At 35.8% G+C, this 20,399-nt stretch overlaps 1 protein-coding gene across 1 annotated transcript in view; it reads left to right on the plus strand.

Moving 5' to 3' along the window:
* The window catches only part of ATAD2 (ATPase family AAA domain containing 2), a 65,271-nt gene that overhangs the window by 35,672 nt on the left and 9,200 nt on the right, over nt 1-20,399 (plus strand). Inside the window, exons 14-24 of the mRNA XM_045560530.1 lie at nt 1,614-1,773; nt 2,645-2,735; nt 3,378-3,692; nt 4,052-4,181; nt 4,534-4,720; nt 5,424-5,609; nt 12,793-12,928; nt 14,250-14,446; nt 15,012-15,171; nt 17,847-17,969; nt 18,087-18,230. Coding sequence (XP_045416486.1) covers nt 1,614-1,773; nt 2,645-2,735; nt 3,378-3,692; nt 4,052-4,181; nt 4,534-4,720; nt 5,424-5,609; nt 12,793-12,928; nt 14,250-14,446; nt 15,012-15,171; nt 17,847-17,969; nt 18,087-18,230 — 1,829 coding nt within the window. The remainder of the gene's footprint in view (nt 1-1,613; nt 1,774-2,644; nt 2,736-3,377; nt 3,693-4,051; nt 4,182-4,533; nt 4,721-5,423; nt 5,610-12,792; nt 12,929-14,249; nt 14,447-15,011; nt 15,172-17,846; nt 17,970-18,086; nt 18,231-20,399) is intronic.

A 20,399-nucleotide genomic window follows, 5' to 3' on the forward strand; every position in this document is an offset into this window, starting at 1 on the left:
CAAGCCAGGTACAGTGGCTCGTGTCTGTAATCCTAGCTACTCTGGAGGGTGAGGCAGGAGGATTGGCTTAAGGCCAAGAGTTTGAGACCAGCCTGGGCAACATAGTGAGACCCCATCTTCACAAAAAAAAATTTTTTTTAAATTAGCTTGACTTCCCAAAGTGCTGGGATTACAGACATGAGCCACCATGCCAGGCTGCTTGATTTTAAGTGGGAAACTGGTATTATGTGCCTCCTGCAGTGATAAAATAGAAGGTACATGATACCTCTTCCTATGAAATATGCTATCCCAAATAGTTTAACTTGCATCTGTAAGGCTTCTAGATCTAGCTACCAGTTTAGAGGAAATATGAAAAATAGAGGGACAAGTTACAAAATCACATCAGGAAGCAATCAGCCCAGTTCAAAATGGGAGAAGGAAATCCTACCAGATAAATAACCTCATTTCTTCAGCAAATAAATGGCACAGAGGAGGGAAAAAGTAAGGGGTACGATGGGAACTGTTAAGGATTTGAGAGACAAATGACCAAGTACAGTGAGTGTGGGTCCTGGATTGAGCAGATCAAACATAGAAAGGTACTTCAAGGCAATCAGAGAAAATTAGGGTGTTAGATGACATTAAAGAATTATTGTCATTTACTTTGGGGGTAATGGTATTATGGTTTTTTAAAGTCCTTATCTCTTAGAAATACATACATGAAGTACGTACATGAAATATTTATGAATTAAACTGTGTGTCTGAGGTTTGTTTTTTTGTTTTTTTTGTTTTTTTTAAGTGATCAGAGCTGGGCATGGTGGCTCATGCCTGTAATCCCAGCACTTTGGGAGGCCAAGGCAGGAGGATTGCTTGAGCCCAGAGGTTTGAGACCAGCCTGGGCAACATAGCAAGACCCCATCTCTACAAAAAAAAAATTAACCTGACATGGTGTGTGTAGCTGTGGTCCCAGATACTTAGGAGGCTGAGGTTGGAGGATCACTTGAGCCAGGAGTTGGAGGCTCCAGTGAGCTATGATGGTGCTGGGCAACAGAGTGAGACCCTGTCTCTAAAAGTGATAAAAATAAAATAGAAAAAAAGTAGTCAGGTAAAGGCATAAAAAAGGAACACTAATAATTATTGAAGGTATGAAGATAGGGAGATCATTTTACTATTATCTTGCCATAATAAAAAGCTTAAAGTGTAACTAAAATCCAATTTTTTTATGCCTTATGTATATTCTACTTTGTTTTGGTGTCCTTTGTTTGATCATGTATATATATAATGAAACACTGTCATTTTAACGTACTGTTTGTCCTACCTGGTACTACCGGTATTTTATTTATTTTTTTATAATTGCATCATTGTTTGGGAACTCTGAACAATGAAGCTACATGAAATGTCTTCCAGGATCCATTTGTGGGGCTCTCAAGACCATCTGTTTTCAGTTGATTTCAATTTCTATGTGCCATTTAGTATATTATTTTACAGGGTTTTTTTTTATTCGTTGAAAGTAGTGAAGTACTCTGAGAAAATTCATTCATACATTTAGTGCAGTAACTCTTACCGAAAGAAGAAATATTGCTGAACAATATATTCTGTGTCCATATTAATCTCTTCTCTTTTATTTTTTAATTTAGTTCTATTGTTTCCACCCTGCTGGCTCTTATGGATGGATTGGACAGCAGAGGGGAAATTGTCGTAATTGGTGCTACCAACAGACTAGATTCTATAGACCCTGCTTTACGAAGGCCTGGTCGATTTGACAGAGAATTCCTTTTTAGCCTACCTGATAAAGATGTAAGAATTTAACATCACTCAAATTTTGAAAAAATACATTGCTTTTTATCATTAACAAATTTTGGTACAGTAAAAATTTGGAGGTTCCTGAGTTTTATATCGTGACCTTGTCAAGTGATAGTTGATAGTGAAAAACTCAAATGGGAACAATTTTTTATCCTTTTCTTTAAATATAATAGTGCCTCCCTAGAGCTGAACGTAGTGGCTCACACACATAGTCCCAGCTACTTGAGAGGCTGGGGCAGGAGAATTGCTTGATCATAGCAGTGAGCTATGATCATACCACTGCACTCCAGCCTGGGTGATAGAGTGAGACCCTGTCTCTTAAAAAATATAATAATGCCTCCCTGAAATTACTCTTAAAGTTTTTTCAATTTAAATATAGCCATTGGATGTTGTCAGTTTTGCTTCAGATCATGTGGCTTAATGAGCCAATCCTTAAGCCAATTCATTAGCCTTGGCTTTTTCACGAATTCCATCATATAATCCTACCTAGTTTTTTTTAAGTCCACTTAATTTTTTGAGAACCAAAGAAGAAAATATGGGTAGAGCTGCCTGTGCTCTAAAAAACTTTTTAATATGCACCAGAATGAACAACTACTTTAGTAGTTATTTAATTTCTTTCATTTACATTTATGATGAATATAACTTGAGCACTGTAAATGCAAATCTGTTTCATAATGAAACTAAGTTCCTTAAACTCTTACAAATAAATCTTTTGTCTCATTTTCACTGTTTCATATATCTGTCTATATTAAGTATTGGTTACTTCAAAATTTTAGATAATCAAGAGTGTTTTAAATTGAAATTATTCTAATCTGAATAACACTTTGATTATAGTTGTAAAAAATTAAATTGTTTTTATTCATAGGCTCGAAAAGAGATTCTAAAGATTCACACAAGGGATTGGGATCCCAAACCACTGGACATATTTTTAGAAGAACTAGCAGAAAATTGTGTTGGTAAACATTGTTTTAAGCAATTAAAAGAGATACTACATTTATTTCAAAGATGGAGCAAATTGCAGGTTATGTTTAAAGAAATTCAAGATTATATTTGTTTCTTGTTTCTTATTTATGGCATTTTCTTCTCACAAAGTTCTGGATATTAAATAGATATATTTGGCAAATTGTCCATTGGGGGATTTTAAGACCAAAGTAGACAATCATAATTATCCTTTACTGACCATTTACATTTTTCTAGTTATCCTGTTAAACATTCTTTGTATATTATTTCATGTAATTCCCACATTTGTCCTGTGAAGTAGGTAGCATTATCTCCATTTTACAGATGAAGAAATGGGTGGAGAGTATAAGTGACTCTCCAGAGATCACAGTTTGTAAATGACAAACTGAAATTTGAACCTAGTTTGTGATTTTAAAACTCTTGCTCCTAACCCCTGTGATATACTTAGTGCTTGCATATTTCACTCACCAAAGTTGATTGATTTGTTGGTGGTTATTACCACCATATAAATTAACTAGGTAAAAGAGATTTTGGTCTTACTACTCTGATTTTTAATTTTCTTTTAACCATGGTCATGCTAACAGGGTTTTGTGTTTTGTTTGTTTGGCTGCCTTCCTGCTCATCGTTGTTTTGGATAGGATACTGTGGAGCAGATATTAAGTCAATATGTGCTGAAGCTGCTTTATGTGCTCTACGTCGACGCTACCCACAGATCTATATCACTAGTGAGAAACTACAGTTGGATCTCTCTTCAATCAATATCTCAGCTAAGGATTTTGAGGTGGCTATGCGAAAGATGATACCAGCCTCCCAAAGAGCTGTGACATCACCTGGGCAGGCACTGTCCACTATTGTGAAACCACTTCTGCAAAGCACTGTTCACAAGATCTTAGAAGCCCTGCAAAGAGTATTTCCACATGCAGAAATCAGAACAAATAAAGCACTGGACTCAGGTATAAAACTTGATTGACCATTTAAAGTTAGTTTTCATAATCAGGAAAACAAACCATGTTTCATACATCCCAGAAATGTTTCTTTATGTAAAAAAAAAAAAAAGTCTCTTGCAAAGAACTTGGTTGTACTTTACCTGCAATATTTGAAGGAAATTTACTTCGTGGATTACCCTTAACTTAATCTGTTTTAAATTTGAAATGCATTTTTATATTTACTTGTTAAGTCATACCTGTGCAAATATTTTTGACTCTTTGAAAAAATTTCATTGAAGTATTCTGACTTGCTAACTGAAGTATTACATAAAGGTTTGCTTTGCAATTCAGAAAAGTTACTAATGTACCATTTTTTTGTTTTATAGATATTTCTTGTCCTCTGCTAGAAAGTGACTTGGCATACAGTGATGATGATGTTCCATCAGTATATGAAAATGGACTTTCTCAGAAATCTCTTATGACAAAAGAAAATTTGAATTTTCTTCATTTGAATAGGTATATTTTCCTTGCAAATGAATTCTTCTTTTCTTTTTTTTTGTTATTTTTTTATCTCTTTTTTCTTTTTCTTTTTCTTTTTTTTTTTGTTGGTCTGCTTTTTAAGTTAAAATGTCAGAAGTTTTTTTTACCATAGTGACAACTGTTGTCACTATAGTAAAAATTACACTATATAAAAGTATTCCTAAAAATCTGTGGGGGTCAATTGTTTCCACAGACTGTGAACCTTGTTGTGATTGGCTGGTCTTATGGGCAAGACATTTGACTTATGAAAGTTCATAATTGGTAATTTGGGGGAAGCATTTAAACTTTTGTTTTTTCTAAAACATGGCTTAATAATCATTTCTTTCAGAAATGCTTGTTACCAACCTATGTCTTTTCGACCAAGAATGTTGATAGTGGGAGAACCAGGATTTGGACAGGGTTCTCACTTGGCACCAGCTGTCATTCATGCTTTGGAAAAATTTACTGTGTATGCATTAGACATTCCTGTTCTTTTTGGAGTTAATGCTACGTCCCCTGAAGAAACATGTGCCCAGGTAATTTGTTGCTGCTCAAACAAATGAGCTATAAGACAAAGCAGTCATCCAGAGACAAGATAGAATTGCCTCAATCTTTTTGTATTGTTTTTGTCTTTCTGATTTTGAACTTCAGATTTACAAAATAGAACTGTGCATAATTGCTTAGTCATTAAAAAATACGGGTTTAAATCCCAGATCTACCACTTAATATCTGTGTGACCTTAGGAAAGTTACTAGATCTCTGTGTCATTTTCACCATTTGCAGAATGTAGTAATAATGGTACTTAACCTCACACAGCTGTTGTGATAATGAAGTGAGTACTTAAAACAGTGACTGTTCCTTATGTATACTCAGATATTCTGCAGTTTCTGTTTGCTATTTTTATATATAAATTTGTTAGTATAAAAATATTAATATTTATATTTTTGTTTTATCTTGGTTACCACAACAGAAAAGTCTGCTAGATTTCTTTTTTTTTTTTTTAAGTCTTCTAGATTTCTTGAGGTGTTTTTTGGTTGCTTAAAACAATATGTTTTCCAAAATATGCAACTTTTACAAAATACTTAAAAACAAGGTTATGGGATTGTGGGGGGAAATATTTTTAAAACTTTGGGGTTTTGTGTGATGATTTTGTGAGGTTAAACATTGTTTCAGACTAATAGACCTAGCTTTACTAATGTGCTGACTCTAACTGAATATGATTTTTCTTCCCTGTCCTAGATGATTCGTGAAGCTAAGAGAACAGCACCAAGCATAGTGTATGTTCCTCATATCCACTTGTGGTGGGAAATAGTTGGACCAACACTCAAAGCCACATTTACCACATTATTACAGAATATTCCATCATTTGCTCCAGTTTTACTACTTGCAACTTCTGACAAACCCCATTCTGCTCTGCCAGAAGAGGTAATTTATACTTTAAAAAGAGAGTTGTTTATACCAAAATAATGATGACTTATTGTAAACTACAGAAGTAAATAAAATAAGGAAAAGTTTTCTTATCAAAGATACCATTGTTAATTACTTAGTATATGCATGCATTGGGTAAGATGGCATGTGTATATATACATTAAGGATACATTGTAAATATTTTCTCTTGCAAAAATGAGATAATATGCATACTGTTCTACAATATGCTTTCTTCACTTATCAGTATATCTTATGTATTTGTTAGTACTGAAGTCTCCTTTCTTTTAAGAGCTATATGACTTTTTCCATTGTCTAGATGTACCGTAATTTATCCAAATCCCCCTTAAAAGATTTTTTGGTTGTTTTTCAGTTTTTTCTATTGAACTGCTACAGTGAGCATCCTTGCATTTTAATTTGTATGAGCATTACTATGTGGATTTTTTTAGCATCGATTCATAGAAGTGGAATAGCTATATTTGAATCAGGGAGTATAATTACAATTTTTAACAGTACCAAATTACTGTCTTTGAAGTTTATGCCAATTTAGATAACTACGAATAGTAAAGAAAATTTATATTTCTTCTGCCTGGAATACTCTCTTCTTTCATACTTGCCTGGCATGATCATTTATTTCCCTTAGATCTCTGCCCAAATATCACCTCAGGAAGGTCTTCCTTGATCAGAGTTTCTCAACGACAGCAATAGCTCCTCCACCCATTACTCTCTTTTCCCTTCCAGTGCAATATTTATTGAGTGCTTACTCTGCCAGGTATGGTTCTAGGCACTAGGAATATAACAGTGAAAAAGATAAAAATTTATATCTTCCTTACATATATAGGGTTAACAGTTGAGGGGGAGAAAAGGCATAAATAGATAAATTCTTAAAATATGTAATAGTTTATATTACATATTTTCTCCATAACTATTGTCATGGAGAAAATTTTAGGTAAGGAGCGTCAAAAGAGTGTGGGTAGTGTCACAATGTTAAATAAGGGCTCAGTGAGAAGATGACATTTGAATGAAGACCTGAGAAAGGTAAGGTAGTGAACCATTTGAGTATCTGAGGGACAAAAGATCCTGGCAGAGGAAAAAGCAAGTGCAGGAGCCCCGAGGCCGAACTGTGTCTGGCCTGTTAGAAAAATAGCAGGAAGGCCAGGGTGATAGAACAGAGTGAATGAGGGGGCAGTGTGGGGGAAATGAGGTCAAGGGGTTGTCAGCAGACCAGATTATGTCCCTGGTGGCTCTGTTTTAAGAATTGATGATGAAACCTGAAAGCTGAATAAGCTAGGAAATGAATATTAAATATATGTTAATAGACTTTTTGGGTGAGAAGGATCTTTAAAGGTTTGTAGTTTAGTTAATTATCTAGTTTTAGTTTTGGTTTTTTAGAGACAAAATCTCACTCTGTTGCCCAGGCTGGAGTGCAGTGACTTGATCATAGCTCACTGTACTTTCAAACTTCTGGGCTCAAGCAATCCTCCCATCTCGGCCTCCCAAAGTGCTGGGATTATAGGTGTGAGCCACCACGCCTGGCCAATTATCTAGTTTTAGACTCTCCTTTACAGTCTCTCCTTCATATGGATATGCCACCTATGTTGAAACACCTTCTGCACAGTTCTCTTTGTTAGCTCCGACTAACAAAATCCAACTTACTTTGGGAAGCTCCCTCCCCTCCCCTTCCTTCGCCTTCCTTCGCTTCCCTTCCCCTCCTCTCCTTTCCTTTTTCCTCTCCTCTCCTCTCTTCTTTTTTCTTTCTTTTCTTTCCTTTCCTTTACTTTCTTAATTTTTTTTTTTAGAGAAGGAAAGAGGGGTAGAGGTGGGTAAGAGGTGGAGAAAAACAAGAGGCTTCCATTTCTTAATTGCCATTTGTTCCCCAGATTACATATAGAACCCGTCTAACGTGTCTTCATCATGACAACTCTTTGTTTATTTGCATACTCTTTTATGTTCATTTCTGTCTCTCCACTCAGACCTAGGCTTCCTCACACTAAACATGAGATGGTATGTTCATTGGGGTTATTAATAAAATAGAAGTTTATTTCTACTCACTTAACAGTACTAGGCTTGTGACTAGATTGGCAGGTCTGCCTTTTGCTATGCAGTTGTTCAGACACTCAGGCTGAGAGAGCCTTTCTCATTTTCATCATGTCACTGTCCAGGTTGCTTTTATTATAGCCCGCTGAAAGGACTTTTCCTCGTGTGTGCCTGACCTGGAAGTGTAGAGTATATCATTTCCTCTCACATTTCGTTAGCTAAACCTTTGTCATGTAGCCATACCTCACTGCAAGGCAGGCTAGGAAATATGACATAGCAGTATGCTCAAAGGAAGAGTACATGGATTATGGTAATAGGAAGGTCTGCTACACATCACACTTCGTTGTAGTTTGTTCAAAATTCAAGTCACTCTCCTGAATGTCTTTCTTTCTTGAAAGGCTGTAGCCAGAATGAATGAATTACTCTAGTGGTGTTCTGATTAACACAGAATAAAGAAGGATTGCAATTTAATAGCTATATTATACCATTGCCTGATACTCACTGTCAGTTAAAACTTTATTAATCATTTTGAGGTTTGAAATGAGTTTATACTCTTGTTAACAAGACAAACTATCTGAACTTTCTTTTTATGGATGTAGAGAAGTTGAAAATGTAATCAGTGTAATCTGGATAAACTTTATTGAGAATTTGGGAATGCTGCACTACAAGATCTTTTCTTAAAGGATATGTTCTCTAACTTTTTTCTTAGGGTAATATTACCTAAACATGTAATTGTAAACTGGATAAAGTACCTCAATATGACACTGTATAGTAGGGGGTGGGGGGAGGATGGTGGGCCAAAGGCTAGGAAGTGTTCATGTTTATAAATGAACAATCTAGTCTATATGGATGCAAATAAGTGAGTCCACTTTGAGCCTAGTCCACTTTGAGCCTTGTGTAGTTTTATAGTGATTCAGTGATACAATTAATACAGAATTGGACTATAATATATGAGGAATATTATATGATCCATTATTAACTACATTAAACTTTATCCATCTCAAAACTACAGTCAGAAAATGGTTGTATATATGCTTGAGCAGTAGTAGGCCCTAACAACTCAGACAAGTATGGAAAGATGAGGAAGAATGACATTAGTAGATTATAAATTTTCATGAATCCGTGAAAGGCAGAGTAGTGGGGATTAGATTGATGAAGGTAACCACAATTCAAAGCATATACATGAAAGGACTGCTTTGAAAGGCAGAAGTGGTTTTTAGCTCTGGGTTAGTGCTAGGAAGCAGTTGAAAGAGCCTTTGGACAATTCTGGAGTAATTGGCTGTCTTTACTTCCGGTCCGTATACTAAGCAGCAGTCAGCAGGGTTTGTCCTCAGCTAGAGCAGTGAGGTTGGGCCCTAAGACTAGTGTGGCAGAAACTTACATATGGCTGTTGATATTAGGAGAAATGAGGAGCCTCTGTATCCAGAGGACAAATTTCAGGCTCATTTTGTTTCCGGTACAGGCAGGCTTCTTCCATAATCGCTGAAGGTAGGAGCTAGAGTAAACATAAATAGCACCTATGGACAATCAGAGATTTCAAAGGCAAAAATAAGCTTATAAAGAAGCATTTGAGAAAGGACAGCCCCTGGATAATCATATCCATGTATCATGAACAGAGTGTTGTGACAAATAACCAGTTGAAGACATTATAAATGAAATAACTCCCCTAAAAAAGGAAAGACCCCTAGGGCTGAAAAGAAGCAGACACAGATAGATGAAGAGTAAATTAGCAAGGTGAAAGATCATGAGACCAGTAATTCTTAGTTTGTGATACAAAAGTACAAAGACTTGAAAAGTATGAGAAAAGGTTAAAAAGTATGAGAAAATGTTAAAAGAAATGGAGGAGATAGATTAAGTTCTAATGTCTGCTGGGATTTATGGGAGGTGAAAACAAATGTAGGATAGAAAATATTCACACAGTAGAAGAACATTTTGTACAACTAAAGAATACCATAAGTCTTTAGATTTAAAAGGCTCCCCTGTGTTCTAAATATGATAAATACTTTGCCTAGATATGCCAAAGGTACATAAAAAATCTTCCAAAAGAAAAACCATTACTAGCAAAGACAAAATCAAGTTGCTTCTACCTTCTCACTGGCAACACCGGCTACTTAGGAGACAGTGTTTTCAAAGTTCTGAAGAAAAATAATTTTGACCTGTAATTTTCTATCTAACCAAGTTAGCATTTGAGTGAGAGAGCAAAATGAAGATATTTTTGAACATGGAATGTCTAAGAAACTACTACATACAAACCCCCAACTGAAAGAATTACTAAAGGATTATTTTTCCTTTTGGGTTTTTTATTTTATAGTAGCGGCATATAAGAAGCAGTGGTCAAAGAAAACAGTAAAACTTAGAATCATAAAATTGTGATAGAAAAAAATTTTTTTAAAGAAATGTAAAATGAAATCTAAGTTGGTCTGAACTTGAAGTAGCAGGAAGGGCATAGTGAAGGAGAAGAGAGAAGTGAAAACATGTTGAGGCTTTTATCAGATATGTGGATACTGATTAACCTAAGACTTTGGTAGGAAAAGAAGCTTAAATATATTAAAACTTATAAAAGAACAGAAATCTAGCATATAATTTCCAGGCCACAAGAAAGGGAGAAAAGGTACAAATTCCCATAAAAATCCCCCCCAAATTTAAGTGGATTCTAAAATTCAATGTAGAAGAAAAAAGTGCTTGAATTTCTAAGAAAAGTTTAAAAAAGCAGCAAGGTGGTTCTTGGCCCACCAAATATTAAAGCATATGTACCACAAAGCTACTGTAATTAAAGCTGTGGAGTTTGAGCCAGGATGAATAAATTAATAGAATACAGTCCATTATTAGACCTCTGTAGACATAACAATTTATGAAATGAATTAGCACAAATAAAAGATTTATTTTATAAACAATATTGGCATAATAGGAAAATTTTTATATCAAAGTATTACAGAAAAACATTTTCATAATTGTCTTTGTTCATTTGTACTGCTGTAACAAAGAACCTTAGGCTGGGTAATTTGTTTATAAACAACAAAAATTTATTCCTTGCAGTCTGGAGGCTAGGAAGTCAAAGATTAAGGAACTAGCAGGTACAGTGTCTGGTGAAGGCTGCTCTCTCCTAAGATGGCACCATATTGCTGTGTCCTTACATGGCAGAAGGGGGCAAATGCTGTCCTCAAATGGCAGAAGATGAAAGGGCAGAAAGCAGCCTAATTAATTCCCTGTTATAAGACACTAATACTATCCATAAGGGCAGAGCCTTCATGGCCTAATCACCTCTTAAAGGTCCTACTTCTAAATACTGTTACATTGGGGATTAAGTTTCAACATGAATTTTAGAGGAGATACATTCAAACCATAGCAATAATCTTGGAACATAGAAAACCCTGCAAAACAAAAAATGCAAAAACCATAAATGCAAATTTATCTACATCAAAGATACCCTAAACAAAGTACACCAAGAAACATTACTAGTTATAAACATTATCCCCTAATAATAATAATAATATTGCTGGGACAGGTCTAGAGGTTTGTTTTGAAACATCCTTTTGGGATCTGTTTTGCCTTTTTTTTTTTTTTTTTTTTAATGGGCAGTAAGATACACATAACAAAATTTACCATATTAACCATTTTTAAGCGTGCAGTCCAATGGCATTAGGTATATTCACGGCCGGGCGCGGTGACTCACGCCTGTAATCCTAGCACTCTGGGAGGCCGAGGCGGGCGGATCGTTTGATCTCACGAGTTCGAGACCAGCCTGAGCAAGAGCGAGACCCCGTCTCTACTAAAAATAGAAAGAAATTAGCCAAACAACTAAAATATATACAAAAAAAAAAAAAATTAGCCGGGCATGGTGGCGCATGCCTGTAGTCCCAGCTACTCGGGAGGCTGAGGCAGAAGGATCATCTGAGCCCAGGAGTTTGAGGTTGCTGTGAGCTAGGCTGACGCCACGGCACTCTAGCCCAGGGAACAGAGTGAGACTCTGTCTCAAAAAAAAAAAAAAGTATATTCACAATGTTGAGCAACCATCGCCTCTATCCGTTTTTAGAACTTTGTCATCTCAAGTAGAAACTCTGTGCCTATTAAACAATAACTCCCCATTTGTTTCTTCCCCCAGCCCTTGGTAAACTCTGTTAGACTTTATCTCATGAATTTATTTATCCTAGGTACCTTGTATAAATAAAATCATACAATAGTTGTCCTTTGTGTCTGTCGTATTTCACTTAGCATGTTTACGGGGTTCATTCATGTTGTATCGTGTCCAAATTTCATTCATTTTTAGGCTAAATAATAGTGTTCCATTGTATATGTATACCACGTTTTGCTTATCCATTCATCTGGTGACGGACATTTGGGTCATCTCCACCCCCTGACTTTTGTGAATAATGCTGCTATGATTACTGGCGTATACATATCTGTTTGAGTCTTTGTATTCAGTTCTTTTGGCTCTATACCTAGAAGCAGAATTGCTGGGTTGCATGCTATGTTTAACTTTTTGAGAAACTACCATACTATTTTCCATACTGGTGGCTATACCATTTTACACTCCTACCAGCAGTCCACAAGGTTTGCAATTTCTCCGTATCCTTGCTAACACTTATTATCTGGCCTTTATATCTTACTGAACAACTGCTTCTTTTCATATCTTGCTTCTCACTTTGAGTTCTGATTAACTGATCTCAGCAAACCCTTTAAGTAAAATGTATCTTGTTAGTTACTATATTAATTGTAGTTCAGATTCTTGAGTTTTAAAGATCTCATAAGTTTTAGTTCTTAATCAATTACAAACATAGTTTATACATAAATCCAGCATTCTTAAAAGACTTGTTTAAAAAATTATTTATTTATTATACAGTTTAGATTGTCATTAAAATATGTGTATAATAACCTACTGTTGCATTAAATGATAGATACATGCATTTGGTATGCATATGTGTATATATACCACATATATGTATGTACTGTACACGTGCTTCATGACTTAGGATGGGTTTATCAGGACATAACCGTATCATAAGTTGAGTAGCATACTGAATGTGTATTACTCTCACACCATTGTATAGCCTAAAAAGTGTAAGTCAAACCATTGTAGGTCAAAGACCATCTACAAAATCCATAAATATATACATATATGTATATTGCATTTATTTTCTTTTTTAAGGTGCAAGAATTGTTTATCCGTGATTATGGAGAAATTTTTAATGTCCAGTTACCAGGTGAAGAAGAACGGACAAAATTTTTTGAAGATTTAATTCTAAAACAAGCTGCTAAGCCTCCTATATCAAAAAAGAAAGCAGGTGAGTTCCTATGTCAAAGTTAATATATAGTAACTTTGACAAAGTGGGCATAAAATATCAATTAATGACATTGACATCTATCTGATAACGCAAGCTGGAAATTTTAGTCATGGGTCAATGGAATCTCCTCCTTAAAATCTCTATGCTTCCTGGCCGGGCACAGTGGCTCAAGCCTATAATCCTAGCACTCTGGGAGGCTGAGGCAGGAGGATTGCTTGAGGCCAGGAGTTCGAGACCAGCCTGAGCAAGTTCGAGACCCCGTCTCTACAAAAAATAGAAAAAGTTAGCTGGGCATGATGGTGAATATATCTGTAGTCCCAGCTACTCGGTAGGCTGAGGCAGGAGAATCATTTCAGCCCAGGAGTTTGAAGTTGCAGTGAGCTATGATGATGCCACTGTACTCTAGTCTGGTCAACAAAGCAAGATTCTTGTCTCCAAAATAAAAGTCTCTATGCTTCCCATTAAAAGGGACTAAAGTTCCTAAGACACACAAGGTCTTTCATAGTATATGCCCAATCTATCTTTTCGAGCTTATTTTGGGCACTTGTGTTCTCCCCCCACCCACCCCCCACCACCTCTTGTCTTACAAAATACTCTAAGCCATACACAACATATTCCTACCCTTTTATGATTTCATTCATGCTTGCTCTGTCAATAAATGCTTCTATCTCTGTTTCTGTCTCTGCCTGAAGAACTGCATGTCCTTCTAGTATAACTCATCTTTTTCTTTATTATGAAGCTTTCCCTAACTTATCTAGGCAAAATTATCTCTAGCTTTATGACCCATTGCACTTTTTTTATACTACTAATATGACATTACAATGATATCATTATGTCTCTTACTCCCTTAATAGATTGCCAGCTTATTGGGGTAGAACTCTCGTGTTCCTTTTTTTTTTTTTTTTAAATCCTGAATACTCATTGTGTATCTGTTTAAACAAAATTAAACTTTTGTTATATTTGAAACATCACATTTTTCATTAGTTCAAAAATTTACCAGTAAAGAAGACTTTTTTTATAGTTAGAATATTTTGTCCTAGAAATAATACATTTTCAAAGTTTTGGTAACCTCTTAAATTATCTTAAAATGGAACAGAGGTAATGACTTTTAGGAATTAGCATTCCAGATGACAAGTTACCAGTTATTCCTGGAGGAGCTATAATGCTAGAGATTATGATAGTACTTTTGTATTTCAAATCCCTGGATTCCCAGCAGATATAAGGAAGATAACCCCTCAAACCCTGGCATTTTTTACACTAAATCATTTGTCACCTCAATATCATGGAGCAGTAGTAACTAAAATCTTCCATTCCTGTGAAGTTTTGCAGGCCTTAGAGGTACTCCCAGTAGCACCACCACCTGAGCCAAGACCATTGACAGCAGAAGAAGTAAAACGACTAGAAGAACAAGAAGAAGATACATTTAGAGAACTGAGGATTTTCTTAAGAAATGTTACACACAGACTTGCTATTGACAAGCGATTCCGAGTATTTACTAAGCCTGTTGACCCTGATGAGGTATTAATTTAATCTTTGGATCAAATGTGTTCTAGGCCATAAAGCTTCAAAATCCAAGAATATTTGAATAGTTTATGTGGTTCCTTGTCTACGCTATGAACTTGTTTTCTCTATATGGAAAACATGTACTGAGTTAGTGTCCTAAGCACGTGGAGACTTTAAAAGCTATGGGACACATTTTCCTTTCTTTCAGACAATTGACTTTGTCTGCCTAATCCAAACATTATAGAAGGAATTTAAGAATATCTTAATGCCACATGATGTTACTATGACCTACATGGTTGGAAGTGAGCTAGAGAGCTAGGTTTTAAGTTGCCATTGGTGGCCAGCAATTGGATGAGAAAAGAATACAGGATATTACTGGAAAATACAGCTGCCCATGAACAAGAATAAATACAAAACACAAGCAGCATTAGATAGAGTTAAAGGTTTCATGTTAATGTATTGTCCTTATTTCTTACGTATTTCTTCCCTATTCCCTGTATTGCCTGGCAGAGAAACTTGACTCAAGTGTTTTTTCTGTTTAGAGTTAATTTAGTGATTTAGTCATTTGCTTGAATTTTAGGTTCCTGATTATGTCACTGTAATAAAGCAACCAATGGACCTTTCATCTGTAATCAGTAAAATTGATCTACACAAGTATCTGACTGTGAAAGACTATTTGAGAGATATTGATCTAATTTGTAGTAATGCTTTAGAATACAATCCTGATAGAGATCCTGGAGGTGAGCATTAGTGGATTTTTTTTCCGGGGGTGAAGTAGGGGCTGCTAATACTTAGTGAGGGTTGATTTTTATATCAGATGCTTTTTTTTTAACTTTTTTATATTTAATTATTATAGGTACATAATAGTTGTGTGTATTTATAGGGTATATGTGATGTTTTGATACCAGCATACAATGTGTATTAATCAAATCAGGGTAACTGGAGTATCCATCACCTGAAGCACTTATCATTTGTGATAGGAACATTCCAATTCCACTCTTTTAGTTATTTTAAAGTATACACTAACTTATTGTTGATTACAGTCACTTTATTGTGCTATCAAATATTGTTCATTCTAACTATCTAACTATATTTTTGTACCCATTAACGATCCCCACTTTATCTCCCCCTCCCCACTATCCTTCCCAGACTCTGGTAACCATCATTCTACTGTCTGTCTCCATGAGATCAATTGTTTTAATATTTAACTCCCATTAGGTGCTATGTTATAAACATTTTACATATATAATGCTATTTAATTCTCACAGCAACCTTATCCCCATTTACCAATAGTGGAAGTTCAGAGAAGTTAAAAACTTTACTCAAGGTCACAATGCGAGGAAGGGGCAGAGGCAGAATTTGAATGCAGGTTTCCTTCACTCCTAAATCCCTGTGTATTAACAGTTACATAATATATCCTCTAATGCTGCAGTCCTCAACCCCTGGGCCATGGCCCCATATGGCAGAGCTGCCGCCACCCCCTATACCCCCTCCCATCCCCGTCAGTGGAAAAATTATCTTCCATGTAAAAGTTAGGAAGGGGGGGCTGCGCATAGCAGGAGGTGGGTGGCGGGCAACAAAGTGAAGCTTCATCTATATTTACAGCTGCTCTCCATCACTTGCATCACTGCCCCCCGCACCCCCACCCCACCCGACCTTGTTCTGTCCATGGAAAAATTGTCTTCCATGAAATAAGTCCATGGTGCCAGAAACGTTGGAGACCGCTGTTGTAATGAGGCACAAAATAGCTTGTTTACTTTGTTTATCAGTGCTCTTTCTCAAAATGGAAAAATAGGCACTCTAATAAAAATAGGTTTTGAAAGATTCTCTTAGTTAAGACCATTATAATTTTTATTACAAAAGTAATATAGTATAATACTTGTTAATAGTAATATGAAAAAAACCCAAGTCCCCCATTTCCTTTTCCCAAAGGTGGGCACTTAAGTTTGGGGATATCTTTCCAGACCTTTTTCTATGCTTATACCCCCTATAGTCTAAACTGCCTCTATTAATAAATAAAATTTATAAAGTAAAGAGTTTTTAATGATATATTTATTCTGCAACTTGTTCATTTCCAAGAAATGTTCTTTCTCAGGTTCTTATTTTTTCCTAGCTTCCTGTTCTATTTTTATGGATGCAGTGTTCTTAACTCTATCAGTGGATCAAAAACATTTTTTTAGTAGTTCTATTTTCTGCATTTTCTCCTCCAGTATATTTGCCTTTTGTTTTTAAATTGGTAGTGCTTATAAGTTAGATTGAGTAGCACAGGAAACTACTGAGAATTTCTTCAACAATTGAAAAGCTCACTTTTCTTCCCCTCCCAGTCCTCTCTCCCACCCTCCGTAGGCTTTTCTCTGTAGTTTATAGTTCTAGAGGTAAGCAGGGGGAAAACAGGCCAGCAAAGAACACCCCTTAATTGTAGGAAAGGGAAAGCAGTTTCTCTGGAGACAGAGGGCTTTTTCTGTTCCATTGCAATCATGTTGCTGCTGCTTTTCTTTCTGTCTGTTGTAGCAATCTGAAATTAGTTTGAGCTAAATTACCAATATTTGAACCAGTGGTGGTCAAACTTTAGTGGGCATCAGAATCTCCTAAAGGACTTCTTAAAATATAAATCGATGGGCCCCATCTCTGGGGTTTCTAATTCCATAGGTGTGGGGCCTGAGAATTTGCATTTCTAACAAGTTCCCAGGTGATGCTGGTGATGCTGGTGCTGCTGGGTTCAAGAACCACTGATTAGACTTCGCTCTGACTTTATTTTGCCCCAGTGTCTTGTTAGAAGTCCCCTTCATCATTCCTTGTAGCTATTTCTTGTAGCTATACCTGTCAGTCACAATCTGGGAATGAATATTGCAGTCTGTTGTCCTGTGAGGGGTATTGATTCCGCAGTTCAAGCAATCTTACTTTCCCTTGTTACCTGTCTTCTGCCTTAAACCATATTCCAGTTTACAGCACTCATACTCTGAGCTTAGGATTTTTTGAGTTTTTCCTGTGTAGGGTTGCTGTTTCATTGTCTTAGTTTAGTTTTCTCTATCAATGCAATTACATCCTCTATATCTCTTTCAAAATTTTTCCACAGTCTTTATTCATTAATGACACTGTTTTTTCTTGTTGTTGGCATCTTTATTGTTTAGTCTCTTACTATTCATTGATTCTTTTTTTTTTTTTCCTGATATTTAAAAGAGATTTGAATGGGGCAAACCAATAGAATTGTTTGGGTTTAATCTGCCATGTTGTAATAGATGTCCAGGATATTAGATTAGCACCAAAAACAGAATAACACAATTTCAATAACTTTTACTATTCATGGTAAAAGTAATTGCAAGGGCTACCATCTTAGCCCAATATATTGAGTTTATTTTTGGTAAATTATTAAAAGGAGAAATTTAAGAATTGTATTTTTTTACTCATTTTATAGATCGTCTTATTAGGCATAGAGCCTGTGCTTTAAGAGATACTGCCTATGCCATAATTAAAGAAGAACTTGATGAAGACTTTGAACAGCTCTGTGAAGAAATCCAGGAATCTAGAAAGAAAAGAGGTAGGAAAATGATTTGGCATCAGAAAAACATGCTTCAGATATGTATTGAGTACTTTAAACCTTCATATAATTTTGAAATCTGGAAATCCTTCTTGATATCCCACGTCTATTTATAAGGTTGCAGCTCCTCCAAATATGCGCCATCTTACTACCATGTGATGCCAAAGCAAAATTCCACTCTTGTTGGTGATAAAAAATCAGATGCAGAGCAGAACGAAAAGCTAAAGACACCGAATACTCCCATGGCTTGCAGCACTCCTGGTAAGCACTAGGGTAATTTTCATTTCTGAAATTGTAACCTTTATTCTCTTCTAATCCCATTCACTTTCTCCCTCAGTTTTCTTTATATTAATGTAGTGAACTACATTGATTTTGTTAATCTTAAGGCAACTTTGCATTCTCAAAATAAATCCAAGCTAATGTACCACTTGCAATCCCAGTTTACCATCTAATTGTGGATTGATTTGAAACTGATTTTTATTTTCTGTAAATTCTAGCCTATTTCCTATTCACCTTTATTTTTATGGTATAACTCCAGAGGGTCCCAGCCGAAAACCTGTGGGGTTTTTCAAGGCCTACCTTCCTTGACAGGCCCTTAATTCCAATTTTTGTTCTCTAAGCCCCATGAATGTCAGACTTGCTCAGCCTCTCTTATTCATTTGTTTTCCCAGGGTTTGGTGCCATAATTTTCCACTGCCGTGTTAGATCTCTTTCTGTGTGTGTGTGTGTGTGTGTGTGTGTGTGTGTGTGTGTGTGTGTGTGTATGTGTGTATGTGTGTATGCTGAGGTTAGAACCTTCCCTTACTGTATTACAAGTTTGTCCATCCTGGGGTGATTGATTTGAGATAGATAAAAGAGTAAGCCCTGTCTCCTTTCTTTTATAAAAATGGGAGGAAGCAGCTGGGAAAGGGAGAATGAGAAAGGAGAATTAGCAATAGTAGGCCTCCACTGCCAGAATGCTCTCAGTCAGATCAACTTTAAGCAAATATATAAAGATGGAAATTGAGGACATGGAAACTGGCTCCCTTAAAACAATCATTTCTAGCTATATGACCAAAAGGATTACACATACTATGTCCACTCAAACACATGTACAAGAATGTTCAAAGAAGCAATATTCATAGTAGCCCAGTGCTGGGAACAACTCAGATGCCTGTGAACAGTAGAATAGAAATTATGGATTGTTATGTAACAGTGATAATGATTAAATTTAACTACATACAGCAGTATGGATGAAACTCCCAAATAATGTAGAATGAATCCTGGGCACACTTTTAGATATAATGTAAATTTAAGAAAAATACGTAGTTTTTATTTCATATATAAAGTCAAAAGTGGGCAAAACTAATCCATGATGTTAGAAATCAGAATGTTGTTTACCTTACCTTACTAGAACGAGGATAACTTTGGAGTGTTGGTACATGTTCTGTTCCTTGATCTGGTTGCTGGTTATATGGGTTACTTCTGTTTGTGGATATTAACTGTATGTTTATGTTTAGAGTACAGTTGACCCTTAAACAGTATGGGTTTAAATTGCACAGGTCCACTTATGCATGGATTTTTTTTGATAAATAATATCAGAAAAATTTTGGGAGATTTACAACACTCTGAAAAAACTTGCAGATGAACCTCGTAGCCTAGAAATATTTTAAAAAGTTGAGAAAAAGGTGTGTCATGAATGCATAAAATATGTGTAGACACTAGTCTATTTTATCTTTTACTACCATAAAACATACACAAATCTGTTATAAAAAGTTAAAATTTATCAAAACTGATGCACACACATTTTATATAATGCCATTTGCAGTTGAGAGAAATGAAAGCAAATGTAAAACATCATTATTAAATCATAACTGTATAAAATTAACTATAGTACATACTGTAATACTATTATAATTTCATAACTACTTCCTTTTGCTTTTGTGATGAGCTCAAGTGTTATATCTGCTTAAAACACCATGTGATGCTAATCATCTCCAAAGAGATAACATAAGCAGTTATCTCTCCAGTGTATCACAGTAAAAAGTGATCTCTTGCATTCATGAATATTTTTCATCGTGTTTAGTGTAATACCATAAACCTTGAATAACACCATGGGACCCATATAAAGTGCCACTAGTGATGCTGGAAGTGCTCCCAAGAAGCAAAATCATGACCTTACAAGAAAAAGTCAAATTGCTTGTTATGTACTGCAGATTGAGGTCTGCTCCTGCTGTTGCCCACCATTTCAAGATAAATGAATCCAGTCTAGGGACCACTATAAAAAAAGAAAGAAAAATGGCGGCCAGGCACAGTGACTCACACCTGTAATTCTAGCACTTTGGGAGGCTAAGGCAGGAGGATTGCTTGAGGCCAGGAGTTGGAGACCAGTCTGAGGAACATAGAAGACACTGTTTCTACAAAAAATGTAAAAAACTTAGCTGAGCATGG

The sequence above is a fragment of the Lemur catta genome, chromosome 9 (assembly GCF_020740605.2).
Source record: "Lemur catta isolate mLemCat1 chromosome 9, mLemCat1.pri, whole genome shotgun sequence".
NCBI classification, from domain to species: domain Eukaryota; kingdom Metazoa; phylum Chordata; class Mammalia; order Primates; family Lemuridae; genus Lemur; species Lemur catta.